The following is a 20,929-nucleotide window of genomic DNA, read 5'->3' as shown; positions in this document are numbered from 1 at the left end:
CCACACATTTCGCATTAGCAAGTACACACTTCGCCTGTTTGTACCTGACACGAAACACAGGTTTGCATCTCACAGGCACATGAGGGATCTTTGGACCGTCCTTTTAAGACTGACATCCCAAAACGTAAAAATAATCATGCATTTCCTCTTAAAAATAAAATTTACTGAATTAATAAAATTATAATAATTTTTCTTATTTATAAAAGTTTTGCTATATTTGTATTACCAAATTTGAATGTTTATATTAAAAATTCATACCTTTTTAGCAAGCAAAAAATTTATTGGTCATTGGTTCTAAGGAACACAATTCCCTTCATTAATTCATTGACCAGTGTGGCTATTGATTTCTCCTTCTTTATACAAATTAGTCCCATTTTAAATCTTTTTGTCATCTTTTTTATCATTTTCACAGACAGGGTAAAAGGGGCCACTTTGGGGTCCAGGGAGAACTTTCTGGGGCACATTTGGGGCAGTTCTGGGTCTGCAGAGGGAATTCAGAGAGAACTTGAGGGACTGGAGGACACTTAGGGGAGCTGGGTGGGCACTTGGAGGGGCACTCAGGGATTCCGAGGGACAGTTCGGGGTCTGGGGCAGCACTTGGGGGTCCAGGGGGGCCCTTGAAGGTCAGGGAGGGGAATTTGGGGCACTTCGGGGTCCGGGGCAGCACTTGGGGGGCTCTGATGGGGCTCTCTGGGGCGCGGGGGGTGATGGGAGCTGTAGGCATAGGTCTAATACACTTTAACGGGGCCGGGGAGCATCACGGGAGATTGAGGCGCAACTGCAATGGCTCTCGGTGGAAGCGCGGGGCATGACGGGAGATGAAGTCCCGGCTGGAACAGGTCTGGACGTGCGCCGCGGAGCATGATGGGAGCCGATGTCCCGGAAGTGGCTCGAACACTTTGTTTAGGGGTCCGGGAAGGCACTTGGGGGACACTTTTGCGTCCGAGCCGCGACTTGAGATCCTCGTGGTAACGTAAACGGTTCGAGAGAAATTGCGGGGAGTTCGGGGAGCTCTAACCGGGCTCTTTAGGGTGCGGGGTACAGCAGGAGATTTCGACGCGGGACTGTTCTGAGGGGCTCGGGGCCGCGGGGGATGAGAGGAGATGAATTCCCAGAAGTGGCTGTACCGGGCATCTGTGGGCTTGGGAGCTCTGAGGGGTCCGGGGACGCTTCTGGGGGATCGCAAATGGTCGCTGAGGGGGCACTGAGGGATCCTGGAGGGTCTGAGGGACACTTAAGGGACAGAGGGGTTGCGGATCCCGGGGTTATGTGGAGCGCGGGGCATGACGGGCGTTGTAGTCCCGGCTCCAATGGGGCTCAATTGGCCCGCGGGGCATGACGGGAGTGTAGGCAAAAAGGAAAGATGGCGCCGAGCCGAGGACCGCCTTCGAGGCCCCTTTCCAGGCGCTGATTGGCTGTGGGTGCTGATGGGCGTAAGCCTCGGCAAATGGGATGTGGTGGAGGCGGGAACAGCCCATTCAACCTCTCCCAGTGCAGCGCAGTTCATCCCAAGTACAGCCCAGTTCATCCCTAGTACTACTCCAGTACAACCCCAGTGCCCCTCCAATCCCTCCCAGGACAGCCCAGTAAAACCCCAGTTCCTCCCCAGTCCCTTCAGTACAGCCAAGTCCCTCCCAATACACCTGAGTGTACATTCCCTGTCCCTTCCAGTTCCCACCCAATGTCATCCACAGGATGCCCCAGTGTCTCCCAGTCTTCCCCCAATGTTCCCTGTGTCCCCAGTATGTCCCAGTCATCCCCAGGGTCACTCTCAGTATGTCCCAGTGTCTCCCACAGCATTCCCAGTGTTCCCCAGTATGTCCCAGTCCTCCCCAGTGTCACTCCCAGTATGTCCCAGTGTCTCCCACAGCGCTCCCAGTGTTCCCCAGTATGTCCCAGTCCCCCCCAGTGTTTCCAAGGACAGTTTAATTTCTCTCGGTGCCCGTGGCAGCGAAACCCAGCAGTGGGGTCAGTGCAGTGCCCATGGCCACAGCCCCTTGCAGTGGCCCAGTGCAGCTTGGGCTGATGATCCACCCTCACAGCCGGCCCAGGGCAGCTCTGCAGTGCCTTTGGTGGCACCTGGGGCTGGCACACACCTGAGCAGTGTGTCTGTTTGCAGTGGGGAAACTCAGGAGTTTGAGATTGCTGCAAAAAGCGCAAAAAGCACAAAAAGGGAAAACCCCTCTTAGGCTGGGTGCAGCCAGCTCTCCAAGCACAGCAGCTCCCAGGGCAGTGAGGACAGACAGGATGGGGCTGGGCAATGTGGAGCAAGGTTGTCCACGCTGGGTCAGAGCTCCAGGCACAGCTTCTGTGAGCAGGCCAGGGCTGCTGAGGAGAGACCCTGAGTCAATATCAATCACAGAATGCTGCAATCACCTCTGCTCTAAAGAGAAATTTAATAAAAGACACCCTTTAAAATAGGAATGTGTATTTCTTACAAGTTCTTTGAAATCTTTTTCCATAACTGAACTAGGAAAACTTTAATGACCCTCTCAGGGCTTTGGTGTTGTTTACATCAGACTCAGTCCTTTAGAGCGTCTTAAAAAAAATTGTCAAAAACTCCAAGTCGGTTTCGAACTCCAAATTTTCTTGAAGTTTTAATGGATCCCACTGAGGGACTTGACTGGGAAAATGTCCCCAGGTTCCAGGTAGAGCAGAACACGGGAGGCAGTGATGACCGGTGGGGACAAGCAAGGCAAAGGTGTCTCTGATGGTGGAGCCCTGGAAAATGTTACAAATAGTCTTTGAAAATATTGGGCTTTGTGTTTTCTCAGATTGCTGCACCTGCAAAGGCAGTATGATAAAAGATATAATTGTTAGATGTGGTGATTGTTTAGTAATTAAATGTAATTATTATATAACCATAAGAAGAATCATGAGAAACTATGTTGGAAATTTAAAGGGGGCTATGTTTAGGTGAAATCTGTGTATACAATAGATAAATATAAGTTTAATAATTAACATGAAAGTTATGTAATGATAGAGTATAAAACACGTTCACCTTGAATGTATGGTCGGAATCAGATTTGGGTGGAAACTACCCCGATTCCCAGAGCTCTTGAATAAAAAGCACCGCATATAATCGCTGATGTGATTATGTGTTTGTGAATGAGAACATCTCTGGTGCTGAGCAAACCTGGATGTGTTCCAGGAATGCAAAGGGCCAAGGCCTGAGCCCCAGCCCCTGGCCAGGCAGATCCTGTCCCTACCTCCTTGCTCAGGGCTCTTCCCGGGATGGGCACTGGGATGTGGGGATGGGCAATGCCAAGGGCAGGAGCCTGGGGCGGCCCCTGCCAGGCTGCTGAGCAGGGACAAGGAGGCAATGAGGCCCCAGGCCTGCAAGGGTCAGTTGTCCCCTCGTGGCCTCAGGCCCAGGCCCAGCAGCCATGGCCAAAGTGCTGCCCAAGTTGGCTCTGTCAGGGCTGTCTTGCAGCTGCTGCCCATCCCTGTGCCCTGTGCAGCCCAGGCTGTCCCACGGTGTCCCTGCCCTGCGCCTCTGTCCCTGCAGGCTGTCGGCCCTGAGCAATGAGGGAGGGACAGGATCTGCCTGCCCAGGGGCTGGGGCTCAGGCCTTGGCCCTTTGCATTCCTGAAACACATCCAGGTTTGCTCAGCAACAGAGACACCTTTGCCTTGCTTGTGCCCAGCTCCCATCACTGCCTCCCGTGTTCTGCTCAGAGTGGAACCTGGGGACACTTTCCCAGTCGTGTCCCTCTGTGGGACCCATTAAAACGTCAAGAAAATTTGGAGTCTAAATTTAACTTTGAGTTCTTGAGAAGTTTTTTCAAGACACTCTCAAGGACTGAGTCTGATGTAAACAACACCAAAGCCCTGAGAGGGTCATTAGTTTTCCTAGTCCAGTTATGGAAAAAGATTTCAAAGAACTTGTAAGAAATACACATTCCTATTTTAAGGGGTTTCTTTTATTTCTCTTTAGAGCAGAGGTGATTGCAGCATTCTGTGATTGATATTGACCCAGGGTCTCTCCTCAGCAGCCCTGGCCTGCTCACAGAAGCTGTGCCTGGAGCTCTGACCCAGCGTGGACAACCTTGCTCCACATTGCCCAGCCCCATCCTGTCTGTCCTCACTGCCCTGGGAGCTGCTGTGCTTGGAGAGCTGGCTGCACCCAGCCTAAGAGGGGTTTTCCCTTTTTGTGCTTTTTGCAGCAATCTCAAACTCCTGAGTTTCCCCACTGCAAACAGACACACTGCTCAGGTGTGTGCCAGCCCCAGGTGCCACCAAAGCCACTGCAGAGCTGCCCTGGGCCGGCTGTGAGGGTGGACCATCAGCCCAAGCTGCACTGGGCCACTGCAAGGGGCTGTGCCTATGGGCACTGCACTGACCCCACTGCTGGGTTTGGCTGCCACGGGCACCGAGAGAAATTAAACTGTCCTTGGAAACACTGGGGGGGACTGGGACATACTGGGAAACACTGGGAACGCTGTGGGAGACACTGGGACATAATGAGAGTGACACTGGGGAGGACTGGGACATACTGGGGACACAGGGAACATTGGGGGGAAGACTGGGAGACACTGGGGCATCCTGTGGATGACACTGAGTGGGAACTGGAAGGGACTGGGAATGTACAGTCAGGTGTATTTGGAGGGACTGGGCTGTACTGGGAGGGACTGGGGAGGAACTGGGGTTTTACTGGGCTGTCCTGGGAGGGACTGGAGGGGCATTGGGGTTGTACTGGGGTAGTACTGGGGATGAACTGAGCTGTACTTGGGATGAACTGCGCTGTACTGGGAGGGACTGGAGAGGTTGAATGGGCTGTTCCCGCCTCCACCGCATCCCATTTGCCAAGGCTTCCGCCCATCACCACCCGCAGCCAATCAGTGCCTGGAAAGGGGCCTCGAAGGCGGTCCTCGGCTCGGCGCCATCTTTCCTTTTTGCCTACACTCCCGTCATGCCCCGCGGGCCAATTGAGCCCCATTGGAGCCGGGACTACAACGCCCATCATGCCCCGCGCTCCACAGAACCCCGGGATCCGCACCCCCTCTGTCCCTTTAAGTGTCCCTCAGACCCTCCAGGATCCCTCAGTGCCCCCTCAGCGACCATTTGCGATCCCCCAGAAGCGTCCCCGAACCCCCTTAGTGCTCCCAATCCCACAGATGCCCGGTACAGCCACTTCTGGGAATTCATCTCCTCTCATCCTCCGCGGCCCCAGACCCCTCATAACACAGTCCAGCGCCGAAAACTCCTGCTGTGCCCCACGCCCTAAAGAGCCTGGGTAGAGCTCCCTGAGATCCCCGCAATTTCTCTCGAACCGTTTACGTTACCACGAGGATCTGTAGTCACGGCTCGGACGCAAAAGTGTCCCCCAAGTGCCTTCCCGGACCCCTAAACAAAGTGTTCGAGCCACTTCCGGGACATCGGCTCCCATCATGCTCCGCGGCGCACGTCCAGACCTGTTCCAGCCGGGACTTCATCTCCCGTCATGCCCCGCGCTTCCACCGAGAGCTACTGCAGTTGCGCCTCAACCTCCCGTGATGCTCCCCGGCCCCGTTAAAGTGTATTAGACCTATGCCTACAGCTCCCATCACCCCCCGCGCCCCAGAGAGCCCCATCAGAGCCCCCCAAGTGCTGCCCCGGACCCCGAAGTGCCCCAAATTCCCCTCCCTGACCTTCAAGGGCCCCCCTGGACCCCCAAGTGCTGCCCCAGACCCCGAACTGTCCCTCGGAATCCCTGAGTGCCCCTCCAAGTGCCCACCCAGCTCCCCTAAGTGTCCTCCAGTCCCTCAAGTTCCCTCTGAATTCCCTCTGCAGACCCAGAACTGCCCCAAATGTGCCCCAGAAAGTTCTCCCTGGACCCCAAAGTGGCCCCTTTTACCCTGTCTGTGAAAATGATAAAAAAGATGACAAAAAGATTTAAAATGGGACTAATTAGCATAAAGAAGGAGAAATCAATACCACACTGGTCAATGAATTAATGAAGGGAATTGTGTTCCTTAGAACCAATGACCAATAAATTTTTTGCTTGCTAAAAAGGTATGAATTTTTAATATAAACATTCAAATTTGGTAATACAGATATAGTATAACTTATATAAATAAGAAAAATAATTATAATTTTATTAATTCAGTAAATTTTATTTTTAAGAGGAAATGCATGATTATTTTTACGTTTTGGGATGTCAGTCTGTAAAAGACGGTCCAAAGATCCCTCATGTGCCTGTGAGATGTAAAGCTGTGTTTCGTGTCAGGTACAAACAGGCCAAGTGTGTACTTGCGAATGCGAAATGTGTGGACATCGACAATGGGATAGTTGCGAATTCGAATAATAACTGATGAAAATAAAGCATGGAAAAAGGCCTTTGACCCTATCTTTTGTTTGCAATTAACCCTGGTTTATTTAAGAGCATTGGAATTAAGGTGTTAAGGATGTTGCTTTTTGCTTGCATTTAATCCATAAAAAAGCTCTGCAATAATAACATTTTGAAGTCTAATTTTAGAACATTACTTGTATCCTTGAAACTATAGCTTTGGAACACATATATAGGAAATATGCTTATCTCACACCTTATTGAAGCAGAGAAAAACAATTTGAGAAAGGAAGATGAACATCACCTCAAAGATTTATGGTTTCAACCACAGGGAAGTTGGACATCACTGTTATGAGATTTAGAGTCTCTGCAATTAAAAGGTGGACACATCTGTGGAGCTGGACTCCACCAGATGGGATTCGTCTTTCTTCTTTCGGAAACTGGACCATCAGCATCTGGGGATACTCCTTTGAAAATACATCCTGAGAAATTAAAATCACAATAGTGTATAGAATTGTAATGTAATAATTTGGAATAAAAATTGCTGATGAGTAAAAATTGGAAATAGTAACTGTTGAAAAAAACTGATGAGTATCCCTATAAATACCTGTAACGCTCAATTATCAGGGTGCAGTTGGAGGGAAAACTTCCCCCACTGTACCCAGCGCTGTATTGCTCATACTTTACCATATTAATTAATAAATTGATTGCTGCTTGAATATTGGCCTAGTCAAGCTTCTTATTCATAACATGCCTCACAAGTGCTGTCAAGGACGGAGCTTGAAGCCCTCCCCAAGGACTGAGACTGAGACCCTTCAAATTCTAACCCAGGGGTGCTGGCCTGACTGGAGCGGGATGTCTGCCATGGGAAGCGGGATGTTTCCCATAGGAACCAGCCCTGAAACAACAGGCCCCGCTCACTGCTGGTACTGGTTTGTGCTTGAATATTGGCCTAGTCAAGTTTCTCATTTATAACAGTCCCAAAGGGATCTGGGCTGATCTGGATCCAATGGCTGCAGTAGGTGTGCCATTCCTAAATCCAGTTTGGGAGAGCCACGGCCGTGTTGCTGTGTGAGCTCTGAGGTATCTGATGGTGGGAGATGCTCAGGTTTGTCCTGTTTGCATCCCCAGCTCCTGCAGAGCCGCTGTCAAACAGCGCCAGGGGATGCTCCTGGCACTGCCCCTGGCCTGGCTCAGGGCTCAGCTTTCCTCCATCAATCCCACTTCAGAGCTTCACTCTGGGGGGAAGGTGTTAGTGGGTCAGGAGCAGCACAATCCACAGAATTGGAGGATGGCTTTATGTTGGTAATTCTGGGAATGGGTTTCTCTGGCAGGATGCTGGACACTGGGGATTTCTGCCCTCCTTTCTCAGGAGAGTTTGGGTTTCTCGTGTCAGTGCTGTTCCACAGCTCCCACCATCCCTGCTCCTTTCACTGACACTTCCCCAGCTTCCCAGTGTCCTTTCTGAGGGGAAGAAAGGAACATCCATGGTGGCACCCCTTGGCTGCCTGGGGCTCCAGCTGCTCCTGGAGCTGCAGCGGGTCCGGCACAGCCGCTCTCAGTGGGGCTGGGCCTTGGTTCAGGCCCCACAGTCCCTGTCAGTGCCCACTCCCCACTGGGCTCACGCTCTGGCCGTGTGGGGCTGCTGAAGGCTCTGGCTGAGCACTCCCAGCTCTGCAGCTCCTGACTCATCCCAGGGATGGGGTCCCGCAGCCCCGGTCGGGGCCGTGTTGCCAACGGGGCCCTGCTTTGGGGTGGCCATGGGTACCTGCTGCTCCTCCACCCTCGGCAGCCCCACAGCAGAAAGGTCCTCTGGGAGCCCAGGCAAGGGATCCAGCTGTGCCATTCCCTCTGTGTCCACAGCAGCTCTCCCAAAAGTCCTTTGGGCTCCCTGAAATCCTGTCTCCTGAGGTGATCCATGCCAGGGAGTCCCAGGGCCTCTGGGCCAGTCCCAGGGGGTGTTTTTGCCATTCCCAGTCCTGGTCACTTCAGGCCTGAGTGGCAGCCCTCAGCCAGAGCTGGCTTACAGGACAAAGCCTGGGCATTATGTGACTAACACCATCAGTTTTAGTTAACTAAAAATAGATGACGAAGGTGCTTCTGCAGCTGTTTAACACCAAGCCAGCTGCTTTGGAGACTTTCACATAATCTTGTGTAGTTACCTGCAAGAAATGTATCACTCTGAGAAATTTTCCCAACTGACATGAATAGAGGCTTGTAGGATATTTTAGGGGAAACCCTCCAAGCCAGGGACTCGGCTCTGGCGAAGCCCTGGGTCTTCCTGGTCAGCAAAAGTGCCAGGAGACCCAGGAGTTCATGGGCTAAAAATATAATCCAGTTCCTTTGACTTGCTGATTTGGGCCTAAAAACCTGGACCCACTTTTGGAGCAAATTTGGAGACCTCACCTACGGGTGGATGCACCACGTGGGATTTTCCCAAGTGCTTGCAAGAGTTCTCCAGGTCCTCGCTGTGAAATGGGGCTCCCCAGCGACTGCAGACTCTGTGTGATGGTAAAGTATTTAGGCAATTGGGGATGTGTCTTTCTCAGTCCCTATCCTTTCTCTCCTGTAATAATGATTAGGTGCATTACCTTGCTTCTTTTTGCTTGTTGCTAAAGCCAAGCATGCAGTTGTATTGAATGTATAATTTTGTGTTGCCTTAACCCTCACAGTAAAATAAGACCATTCTTCCCATTGGTTTCTGTGCTCTTTAAATCAGCCCTGTCAGCTGGCAGAACAGGTATCAGAACCTGATGAAAGCCAGGCTCTGCTGTGATCTAGCTGGGCCCATGGAATGCGGAGGGCCACTGTCAGTCCATGGAAGCCATGGAAGCAAGGCTCAGATGGGAGAAAGGCGTGCACCAAGAAACCCCAGAGACCCTGATGGAGCCAGGGCTGCAGGGTGTCACACAGGGAGGGACCTCATGGCAGCAGGAGAGCACTGTGAGGCTGTGGAACAACGTGGCACCAAGGTTCCTCTGGGACTTGACAGAACCCCATGGACGTGGATGGCCCCAAACGGGGCCCAGAGACACTTCCCAGACAAAGCCCAGGGAGGGGAATTTGCTTTATTCAGCGCTGGGTGTGCAGGGATATCTCCTCCTGACAGCACACAGCACACAGAGATTACAATGGATGGTTATACTCTATGCACATTCATGGTTTTCCTTAGAAAAGGTGTGGTTATGCAAACGATCTCTCAGCACTCATTACCATCATTAGCATGCGCCAGGCACAGGCGCAGCGCGCACTGGTGCTGGCACTGAGGAAGGCTCCGCGTCTTCCTCGGGGGTCTCCTGATGAAGGCTGGACGTCTTCATCGCCGTGCCCTTTGCACCTTTCTCCTCCAGGCATGCACAGTCTCTTGTCGGCTGTTTGAGCAATTTCTTCACTGGTTTTAGCAAGCTCTGTCCTTCATTTCTGCCAGTTTTGTTCCCTGTTTCTTGCCAATTTTCATCCTGTGTCTTGAGCTTGTGGCTAAATATTTGCAAGCTTCCATATTGGGTGCAGTGTCTCTTATTCTTGCCCAGGTATGCCGGGGCACAGCGCTTTTAACCCTTTCACAGCCAAGGACTGGAGAGCCACTCGTGGACACTGGGAATTCCTGCAGGTGCACCCACCTTTGCAGACAATGAGGCTCCAACCTCACTGTGAGAGGGCACAGCTTTTACACTGTTAAACAAACAAGCTGACACCACTGCTGGTGTGGGAACATCTGGTTTCATTCTCCTGATTGGCTTCTCCCAAAGCCTGGCCAGGGCTCAAGGAGGAACCAAGGGAGGTGACTTTGATCCCACAGCCTCAAACAAAGCCAGATGGGATCTGGCCTGCTTTCTAAATACAGGAATGTAAATCCATATTTCACCAATGAACACATACAGAGATCATATTGCTAATAATGATTCATTGATGAGTGGATACAAATATTACCTTTGGTTGAAAGGTTCATCTGGAGCTCAGCTTTGCCTCAGGGCCTGTTGTTCAGGCCTCACTCAGGGCCTGGTGAGGCCTCAGTGCTTCACTCAGTGCTTTGACCTACAGATGAACTGCAACCTTCAGAACAATTGCAATAACACAGTTTAAATTTAGGTATTAGGCACAAAGGTATCAGCTCTTGTTCTTCAATTAAGTGCTGCTCAAGTTCATTACTCAGAGCTATAATTTTAATTCCTTTTAAAACATGCCTAATTAGTTGCTATTCTCTGTCCTTTATCAAAGGCCCCTTTTTTCCTTGAGACTGTGTCTCTTTTCAGACAAGTCCCAGTACTCCATTTCCAGCACAAGGTGTCACAACAACTCCAACATGGAATCATAACACACCAAGTACTCACAATGCAATGATTGCAGTGACTGCCACAAATGCACTTCAATGCAGCCTCCAATTTGGGAGCCAATCCCACCATGAGGAAATTTCTTCTTTCTGCCTCTCTTCTACTGATCTTTCTATTGAGGTGATTCCTGATTGCTGGACCTCAAACCCAGCACTGACAGACATTCCTGCAACATTCCTGTCCTGGAATAGCCCAGGATCCTCCCTGGCCAGCAAGCAGATAATCCAAGGCCGTGCAGTTCTGCAGAGCCCCATTTGTGTTTGTTGGAGCTCGCAGGATGTGCTGTTGGATATTTTAACAGCATCACTTCTTTCTTCTTCTAATAATTGATGTAGTTCATTAATGTGAATTGGGTGCAGCCATGCACAGCCAGGGGTTTCCATTTCCCCAGTGGGCCATTGTTAAGGGCATGGAGCACATCTGGGAGATGGGTTCTCCATGGGGACAGGTTCCCATCTCCTCATTTTTTCAGCTGCTCTTTTAACAACACCTTCACCCATTCAACCAATCCTGCAGCTTGTGGTTTGTGGGATATGAAAAACCCAGCAGTCTTAATCACTGCATTTCTCACAGTAATAGAAAAAGCACTCTGCATCACAGTATCAGCAAATCCTATAGAAATAGCCAATTTCATCCCTTCCTCCTTTATGCCTTGTATAGAGTTCACAAAGTTTACCACTGATATTTGAGTCTTGGCCAGTCCTTTTCTGTAGAGTATTTAGTGTCACAGTGAGCAGCTAAAGCTGACATATTAGTACTGTCAGCCTTATTTAATAGTATCAATTTCTAATTACATAGATACAAATACAAATTATTGTGTTATATATAACTATTACAATTAATTTATTATTATTATTATTACTACTCTCATTATATCACTAGCACAAATGAACCTGAGCTCAAGATTAAAACCTTCTGTCACTCCGTGTGGGAGTGACAACAACAATTTTTCCTTCTGTTGGTGCTGTTTCCAAAGTGTCATTAACAAAGTTCTCCCACGTCTTCCCAAACCCACAAGTTCTTTTCCTTTTCCATGTGCAATTTTTGGATGCATTTGAAGCCATCCAGGGGTTCAGCCTCTTTTACCCGACTGCCCCACTGCTCCCACGGGGCTCCGACCTCAGCCCACTCCAGAGCCAGGGAACTCCAGGGAAGGGCTTCCCATCTGGGAATTTCTGATGGCACTGATTCCTCACATTTACACTGAACAAGTGACATTTTGTTGGGATCTGGCCAGACTGGGCCAGTTTTGTTTGACCAGTGGGCAGGGTCAGCACCAAAGACACAGACACCAACTGGAGGAATCAGTGTCATTTCCTGCAGCTCAAAGCAGCAAAGAATCACAACAGGAGCAGCTCAGCAATGCACCCAACCATCCCCACCAAAGATTGCCTGCAGTGATTGAGAAAGATCCAGCCCCAGTTACCCTCAGCCTTTACCATCCCCCAGACCCACACAGCAGCTGGGGAAGCTGTCACAGCCAAGGGCTGCAGAGCCACTCCTGGGCACTGGCAATTCCTGCAGGTGCCTCCAGCCACAGCTGAGGCTCCAACCCCGCTGGGAGAGGGCCCAGCTCTGGCAGTGCTGAATGGACAAACTGACAGCACTGCTAGTGTGGCAACATCTGGTTTCATCCTCCTCTTGGCTCCCTCCCAAAGCCTGGCCAGGGCCCCAGGAGGAACCAAGGGAGGTGACTTTGACCATTCAGCCCCAAACAAGGCCAGATGTCAGATTTCATGGCCTGGTCTGGCTTCTAAATACACAAAGGTCAATACATGTTTCACTAAGGAGTGGCTACATCTATCACAGTGCTAATGACCATGCATATTTCATGAGGGAGCAGATACAAAGATAACCTTTGGTTGGAAGGTTCATCCAGAGGCCACCTTTGGCTCAGGGCCTGCTGTTCAGGCCTCACTCAGGGCTGCTGTCCAGGCCTTGGCACTTCAGGGACGTGGTTTAGTGCTGGGCTTGGCACTGCTGGCTGAGCGGCTGCACTGGGTGAGCTCAGAGGGCTTTTCCAACAGAAAGGATTCTGTGATTCCATGATTCTATCCACTGCATTCAGCTGGGTCCATGTTAGCAGCACTCATTTGCTCAGAAAGTCTCCTCTTGCCCAGCTCCTGTGGCCTGAGGCTTCAGCTCCTTCAGCTCCTGGTGCTGAGCTGCTCATGCTGAACGAGACGACTCGGAGAGAAGAGCACAGTCCATGCAATTCCTTCTGGGACACGCAGAGGGGAGGCTGTGCAAACAGGAGCATTGTTTGCTGCGGCCTCCTCTCTGCCCTTCAGGCCTTTCAGCACTTGGAACCAGCCAAGAGCTTTCTCCAAGAGTGCAATGGAGCAGCTGTTCCTGCTCCTGGCTCTGGCTCTCTCCAGTCTCTGCCCTTGCCTGCTTCTGTCCCTCGTGCTGTGCCCTCTGTTCCCCCAGGGCTGGCTGGCTGCTGCCCAGGACTGTGGCAGTGGCACAGATCCAGTGCTCCAGAGCCTCCTTTCTGTGCCCTTGGAGCTGCCTGGGCACAGCAGCCTTTTCCATCTGTAAGCTCCCCATGGACAGGGAGTGCCCAGCTGCGTTCCTTGCACAGCCTCCAGGAGCCCAGGGCTGCCATCTCAAGTCCCTGCTGGCACTGGGGGCTCCCAGGTGCCTCAGGCTGCTGTGACACCGCTGCACACGGGAGGGAACAGGGGCAGGGGCTGTGCTGAAAGTCAGCTCCATCTGCTGCTGCTGCTGCTGCTGCTGCTGCTGCTGCTGCTGCTGCTGCTGCTGCTGCGGGGTCATTTGTGCAGCCCTGGCCCAGAGTCAGGGATCAGATCCTGCCAGTCTCTTCTAGCCCTGGCTGCTCAGAGTTTGGGCCTTGGAGCCTCAGGTGGCCAAAGGCAGCTGCTCCTGGTCCCTCTGTGTGCCCGTGTTCAGCAGTGCTGCTCCATCAGTCTGTGCCCAGCAACGGGGAAAAGCCTCAGCTCTGCAGGGCCAGGAGCTGCCGGGCTCTGCCTGAGCAGCTCAGCCAGCAGGAAGGGAGCTGCTCCACACGGGAACCAGGAGCAAGGGACATTCCTTTGATAGGACATGTTTTCTATTTAAAGGAAAAAAATAGGTAAATTTTAGAAGATAAGAATAAAATCCAAGTTTTAGAGAAAAAATATTTTTTAATTCACTAACATAATGTTAGTGAAAAAAACAAAACATAAATGCAAAGTTACATTCTTTGCATTAAGAGGTAAATGAACTTTTGAAAAAGAGAACTCAGTTATTTACATTGTAAATGTGCTGATGGCATGGATCCATCTTACTGACTTCAGCACCCTTTTTTTAAAAGATTTTCAGGTTGTTTCCAACATTGTTAAATAGTGGGCAATGCAAGAGGAAATTGCTTTGTGCCCTGCCAGCTCCAAGCAGGACTGGGAATGGAAACGCTGTCAAACCCAAAATCCTTTAGAAGATGCCCTTCCTTCTCACCCTGTGAATAAGCTGCACATTCCCATTGAAACTGTCAGGGATTTCTAAAGACACCAAGTCCCATTTGCAGGATTTTGCTCTGGTTTGGCAGGGCAGAAGGGCAATTCTCCATCCACCAGCTCCAGACTGCACTGCCTCAGGAGCACGGCCCACTCACCAGCTTTGGCCCACTCGTGGCACTGCTAGAGGAGGAAGAAAGTGCAACTGCACAATTCCAGACAATCAAGAAGGAAGAATGGGACAGACAAAACAGCCTGTACAGATGCAGGCGTTCAGCTGGGACTGTGGAGAGTTTGGGTCCTTGCCAATTGGATGTGTGTCCCCAGGTGCAATCTCTGGGCCTGCAGCAGAGTCTCACTCAGCTGCCAAAGCAGAAAGCTCAGGCGCTGTGCTCGCAACGGGCTCGTCTGATGCAGAGCTGTCAGAGCAATGTGAGGGCAGAGCCAGCCCAGCTGGGCCCAGGGCTGAGCCCAGCAGAGCCCTGGCAGAGCCCAGAGCAGCCTCAGCAGCCGCAGAGCCCGGCTGCAAGGAGAGAAAGCAGAAACCGCCCGTCAGCTGAGGGCTCCTGTGCCCTTGTGCCAAGGCCTGCGGTGCCCAGGCCATGCTGGCTGTGCCCAGAGCTGTGCCCAGAGCTGCCCATCCCTGCTGCCTTTGGCAGCAGAGCAGGAGGGCAGGACATGTGCCCAGCCTGCAGCCAGCCACGGCACATCCAGCCCTCAGCAGCTGCCCAGAGCCAAAAAGCAGCTGGGCAGCCACTGAAGAATTCATTGCATCTGCCCCAGCAAAAGGGGAACCTTTGGTGCCCGGCCAGGCCATGCCAGGCCAAGATCTGGGAGCATCCCCCTGCCTGTGGACTCACCTGCAAATTGGGCCTGGAGCCTGGCTTTGAAGAAGGTGCCAGAATCCAAGTCCATCATCTTCAGCTGGCCAGGCCGAGGAAGAGATTGTCACCCTTGAGGTTTTCCTTGTTGTCTCCGGCAGCAGCCCCACCTGGTACAGCTTCTCCAGGGGCTCCTTCTCCTTCCCTGGGGCCAGACCAGGCTGTCAGGGCTCTGCCCAGGGCCCCAGCCATCCATGAACCAGACAAACCAAACTGGGGGGGATGGTGGCCACCAGTGCTTGCCACACCAGGTCTCCAGCTCAGCTCCAGCCCAAGAGCTGCGTGTTCCCTTCTGCTGACCCCTGCTCAGAGCTACAGGCAGCACAAAACCAGCCTGGTTTGCTTTGCCACTGAGTGCCAAGAGATGTGTGGAGCTGGTACCTGCCAGGCCCCTGGATCCAACTGTGCACGTGGATCTCTCCCATCTTCTAGGGCAGAGGAACACCCTGCACCCAAGGATGGCAGAAAAGCTCTTCTAAGGATGGCCTGTCTGAGGGTTGCATGGACAAACACCTCTTAATGATATCCTGGCACTCTGGGGAGAGAAACCAGAAATCACCAGTCAGTTGGAGAAGTTGCCCCCCTGTTCCTGTGCCCAGGCCATGCTGGGTGTGCCCAGAGCTGGGCCTAAACTTCCCCATGGATGCTGTGTTTGGAGGAGAGCAGGAGAGCAGGACCTGTGCCACCTCCTCAGCAGCTGCCAGAGCGGGATGCCCACGAGCCCGCTGCTGTCTCCCAGCACTGGGATTCCCCCCGTGCCCAGAGATGAGGATCCACCTTGAGAGAGCCATCGTGGGAACAAGATCCGCCCCCAGATGATCTCCTGGCCCCTCCTGAACGGGTGCTTGCCCATGACCAGGTGGCACAGCAGGAGGCCCAGGGACCAGATCGTCGCTGCCTCGCCGTGGTAGCGTTGGTGCTGGATCCACTCTGGTGGGCTGTAGGACAGGGTTCCTGTGGAACACAGACACAGCTCAGCAGGGGGATGCTGCTGCTCCCAGAGCCCGGCCCCAGCATCCCTGGCCATGTGGGGGCTGCCCCAGAGGCACACGGGGTGAGCGCTGCCCTCTCGCCAGCACCTGGGACTTGTGTACAAACTCGGGGCTGGAAAAGAAGCCACTGGTGCTGGAAGAGGGCAGCAGAAACCCTGGGAAGGCCCAACCATGACACACAAAGGAGAAACCCACCCAGTGGTGGAGAAAACCCACTCTCCTCCCCATCTGCATGGCCCCCAAAAATGTTAATAAGCCAAGGCAAACAAGGGGAGTGGACTAGTCCAAGCCCTTCCTCGCCTGCACACCAAACCATCCGGGGCACGGGGTCAGACCCCCCTCTCTGCTACCCCCATGGGGGTTTGTGTCGGGCTGGCTGCCCCAGCTCCAGCCCCAGCCCAGGCCACAGTGGGTGCTGAAGGCTGTCGGCAGGGCTGGCAGCTGCCCCCCCTCACACCCCACCCAAATCAACTCGGCTCCAGCATCAATCCCATCCCGGCTGCAATAGGGGGAAGACCCGGTGCTGCACCCAGGCTGGGCCATGAGATGCCCAGGAGCATCCCCTGGAGGGCTCACCTGCAAACTGGGTGTAGGCTGTGTCTTGGAGGAAGGCGCCACAGCCAAAGTCGATGAGTTTCAGCTGCCCGCTGGCCAGGTCGAGCAGGATGTTCTCGGGCTTGATGTCCCTGTGCAGGACCCCGCAGGCGGTGCAGTGCCGCACGGCCTCCAGCACCTGGCGGAACAGCGCCCGCGCCTCCTCCTCGGGCAGGAACCCCCGCTCCGCCAGGAAAGCCGAGAGCTCCTGGCACCGCTCCGGACGCTCCAGCACCAGCACGAAGCTGTCGGGGAGCTCAAGCCACTCCAGGAGCTGAATGACAGCGGCACAGCCACGGGACACCTTGGCCAGCAGCACGATCTCCAGCGGCGCGCTGCTGCCGTCGGGCTGCGGGAGGAGCGCGGTGCCGTCAGTGGGGCTGAGGCCGTGCCGGGGCTCGGGGAGCCCTCAGCCAGCCCGGGATGCTCTGCACGCCCCGCTCAGCCCACGCCCGCTCTCCCCGCAGGGCTCCCGGCGGCTCCCACCCTGCCGGGCCCCGGCTCCTCGCCGCCCGGCCCGGCCCGGCTGCTGCCGCTGGCCCCGCTCACTCACCAGCTCGCCCCAGTGCCGGATGCGATCCCGCGGCACGCGTTTGATGGCCACCTGCGAGCGAGGGAGAGCAGCGGGCTGAGCTCGCCGCCCGTCCTGCCCAGCCCCATCCTCCGCCCTTCTCCTCCTCCTCCTCCCACTCCGCCCGCCGCCGGCCCCGCCGCTCACCGGGGCGCTGTCCGAGAGCCGCGTCCCCGAGCAGACGCTGCCGAAACCGCCGCGCCCCAGCAGCGAACCCACTCGGTACCGCTCCTGCAGGGCCTCGGGCGCCTTCCCTGCGGGCGAGACGCGGCTGTCAGCGCTCGGCCCGGGGCCAGCAACGGCCCCCGAGCTCCCCCCGAGCGGCCCAGGCCGGGCATCCCCACCCGCCCACGGCCCCGACGGCTCGGGGCCGGCGGCCGTGCTGCCGAGCGGCGGAGCTCGGGCCGGGGAAGCCGCAGCGGAGGCGGCGGGAGCGGCAGCGTCGCCTGTGTCCTCCACGGGCCCCGGGAGGAGCCGGAGCCGGGGCCGGGGCCGGGGCCGGGGCCGGGACTGGACCCTGCGTCGGGTCCGGGGCCGGGCTCGGGCCAGGCGGAGCCGAAGGGCGGCGATGCCGCCCCCGCACCAGGCACTGACGCCCGCCCAGCAGCGCCACCGCCAGTACGGCCAGAGCCGGGCGGAGGCGAGAGCGCGGCGGGACGGCCGGGGCCGGGCACGGGGCAGCCCCGCCCGGGGCCGGGGGCGGGCCGGGGGCATGGCCCGGCCCGGCAGGGGAGAGGGAGGCGGGGAGAGGAGAGGGACGCCGGGCAAGGGACCCCGAGAGAAGGGTGCCCGGGCGCGGGAAAGGGAGAGAAAGAGAAAGAAAGAGAGAAAGAGAAAGGGTTCTCTCGAATATCTGCTTTTGCTGCTGCTGCCGCCGCCGCTGCTGCTGCCGCCGCTGCCGCCGCTGCAACTGAAGCACCGGGGCCGTTCGTCCCCGTGTCCGTTCCCCGCTCGCCCCACGAGCCCCACGTTCGAGCCCCGCGCGCCCCGGGCACAGCCCCTGAGTCTGTCCAAACACGGGAACTTTGCAGCGGTGAACCCAGATGCAGAGCCCTGACTCCTGCACACTGGCACAGCAATCCCCTCGCTTGCTGCTCTGCATTGGCCTGGCTGAGGGTCAAACACTGTCGGGCCACCTTCCCTTGCTGTAGGATTCCTACCTGACCCCAGCACTGCACTTACATCTCCAGTCTTGCTTTCCAGTAAAACCAGGGGAAGGAAAACTGTGTGTGGCTCATGGTATTTTCAAGTGTCTAAAAATCACTAAGTCACCGATCTTAGAGGTGCGGTGCATCTGGGATTCCTGGGATGGAAAAGTAGTGCAACATGGAAAAGGGGAGCATAGAAATAAAGGAAAAGATCTTGGATTATTTCATTCATTTTCATTTCCCTTCTGGAAAGCTGTTTCAGTTTTCCAGGAATCTTCTCCTGTCTGCTCTTCCCAAGAATGGCTCATGGAGAACAAGGTCAAGCTTCTGTCCCAAGATTTGCCAGCAGGAAATTATGCCACTGGTGAAATTTTCATGATGACTGTTTGTGCTGGCTTAGGGCAAATTTGGCGAGGAAACCTCCAAAAGGGGTCTGTTTTGCAGAGATAGCCAAAAACTCTACAACTTTGTGTAAGTTGTAAAGCCGGTATGTTTATTATTACAGCGCCGGAGGCATGCAGAGATTACTCTCCTTAAAAGGCATCCGTACCTCTGGGAACTTCAGGTCCCTTTTTATCCTCCTCTCAAATACATATCCATACAATTTCACAATAGGTTCATACATATTAATTTTTGAAATTTTGCGTGACATTTGCCACTAGTTCTTCTTTATCAGAAAGAATTCTTAGGTGAGGTTGACCTGCTTTCACAGCAGTCTCTCTGTGTCTCTTTATCACCCTCTGTCCCGTCCCCCCCTTAGCTCTGTCCTTCACTGAATCAGATTCCCTGAGCCTAGGCTTTGCAGTCAGGTGTCACCCTGAGTTTTTAAGATTTTCTAAGCCTTCTGATGTTGACATTCTTGTAGTGAATTTTCTCACACACTTTCTGTAAATAACTTATTGTTTTGCATTCCTTTATGGAGGAGGAGAGAGTTGATGGACTGTTGGTTTAACCAGTGGCATTGGAGAGGTGCCACTGTCACCCTCCAATCCACTGTCACTTTTGGAAAACTATAAATGTTGGAGTCAGAAAATAAACGGCCCTTTTTTCCTCTTTCACCTTGAGAACGGTGTGAGCGTGTGTTCCTTTGTGTCCTATAGCGACATTTGGTGACCCTGACGTGTGTATTGCAGCAGATTGCGGTGAGGTTTTCCCCCCCCTCTCTTTGGTGCTTTGCCTGCGGTTCTTGGGGTAATGGCGAGCGCTGTGGGTTTTGAGGAGGATCTCCTCCTTTTGGATCTTTGGAGGGGGGTCCTGGAGTGGAAACAGATTTCTGTTTCCTGGGATGACTTTGAGAGGTTGTTTCTGTGGGCCCGGGAGCGGGGGTTTCTTTCGGGTCCTGAGAGGGTGTTCTCCAGGGAGGAGTGGTCTCATGTGGGGACCTGCCTCATGGAGGCCCTTTTTGACGATTGCACGCTAGATGCGGGACCGCTGCTGGTGCAGTGGAAGAGATGTGTGGAGCTTTGGGAGGGGTCTGGCTCTTGTACCCCTCGGAGTTCCCAGGGAAGCTCTTCTGCCTCGGACGTGGAGGAGGGGGAGTTTGAATTTTTGTCCGATGTGGAGTCCCCCTCCCCACCTCCGGACGGTGTGCTGGGGGGCGGAGCCCCGTGGGTTTCTGCGGGCTCTGTGAATTCGGCGGGCCGTCCTCGTCCTGCTTCGCCCGGTGTGGGCGGTGGGGTGGGGGACGGGTTGCCTTTTCTTTGTGCCTTTCCGGTTCTTGAGGGCCAGCCTCCGCCTCAGCTTGAGTCTGGTTCAGTGACGACCTGGTGTCCGAATTGCGGTGTTTCCACGAAGTTCCCCCTGGCCACGGCGGGGGCGGGGTCGCCCACCTCCGGGCCGGGCTCATCGGCGGGGCGGGGGGCATCTTCGCCCGTCCCTGGGCCTGCGCAGCCTGCTGGGCATGCGCAGTTGGTGGAAGCACCCGGGCGCGGGGCGTCACCCGCCCCTGGGCCGGCGCAGCCCGCTGAGCGTGTGCAGTCGGTGGACGCAGCCGGGGGCGGGGCGTCGGTCGGCGTTCTGTCCGGTCCCGCTCCTGTGGGCGGGCAGCCCGCCCCTCTCTGCTCGGTGGGGGCGGTACCGGCTGGGCAGTCTTGTGGTTTGGGACGGACCCTCATAGGGGGCTTGCCGGGCTCCCTGGTGCCATCCCGCAGCGACGCAGCTGCGCGGACTGCATCTCTCTCGGCGTCCCGTCCCTCCCCTGTGTCGGGGGCCGGGGGCCCCGCGCCGGTCTCGTCCCGGCCCGCGCCGGATTTGCGGGCCGGGACGGTACCTGCGTCCGCCGGGGCACCCCCTGCTGGAGCTGTAACACGACAGGGCGCTGGGGTGTTTACCTTTAGCGCACCTGTTGACACGGCCAGCGGGAGGCCGGTGGGTGCCTGGGGCCACGGCACTTCCTCGTCGAATTTGTGGACGCTTCCCGCCTGTCAGTTGACTGTGTGTCCCAGGCATCCCGAATGTTTTTGGTGAGAGGCGAAAACCAAGACTGACGAGATGAATGAGCCTGTTTCCTCGTGGCACCTGCAGGGTCGCGGGGCGGGCTCCTTTGGCTCTGCCGGTGCTGCGGGGGGCCCAGGGCCGAGTGGTGTTGGCCTGGCTCCCAGGCGATTTTCGTCTTTTGCCCCTGTTGGGCCTGAGGACCAGGGAGCGTCAGGTGCGATGGATTTGCCAGGGGATCCTCAGGTTTTCCCTGT

At 54.8% G+C, this 20,929-nt stretch overlaps 2 protein-coding genes across 2 annotated transcripts in view; both read right to left on the bottom strand.

Moving 5' to 3' along the window:
* LOC143692686 (uncharacterized) overlaps nucleotides 1-20,929 on the bottom strand; it is a 513,344-nt gene that overhangs the window by 150,006 nt on the left and 342,409 nt on the right. The window lies entirely within an intron of this gene.
* Nucleotides 15,363-17,823, bottom strand: LOC143692596 (serine/threonine-protein kinase pim-1-like; the record flags this gene model as incomplete). Its single annotated transcript, XM_077172847.1, has 5 exons — nucleotides 15,363-15,469; nucleotides 15,712-15,888; nucleotides 16,503-16,869; nucleotides 17,074-17,124; nucleotides 17,239-17,823. Coding segments are annotated over 5 exons (1,287 nt in total), but the record flags the coding sequence as incomplete, so codon positions are not given.

Source organism: Agelaius phoeniceus, assembly GCF_051311805.1.
Source record: "Agelaius phoeniceus isolate bAgePho1 chromosome W unlocalized genomic scaffold, bAgePho1.hap1 SUPER_W_unloc_2, whole genome shotgun sequence".
NCBI lineage: Eukaryota > Metazoa > Chordata > Aves > Passeriformes > Icteridae > Agelaius > Agelaius phoeniceus.
The sequence above is the reverse complement of the archived record's forward strand: the minus strand, read 5'-3'. Positions and strand labels throughout refer to the sequence as shown.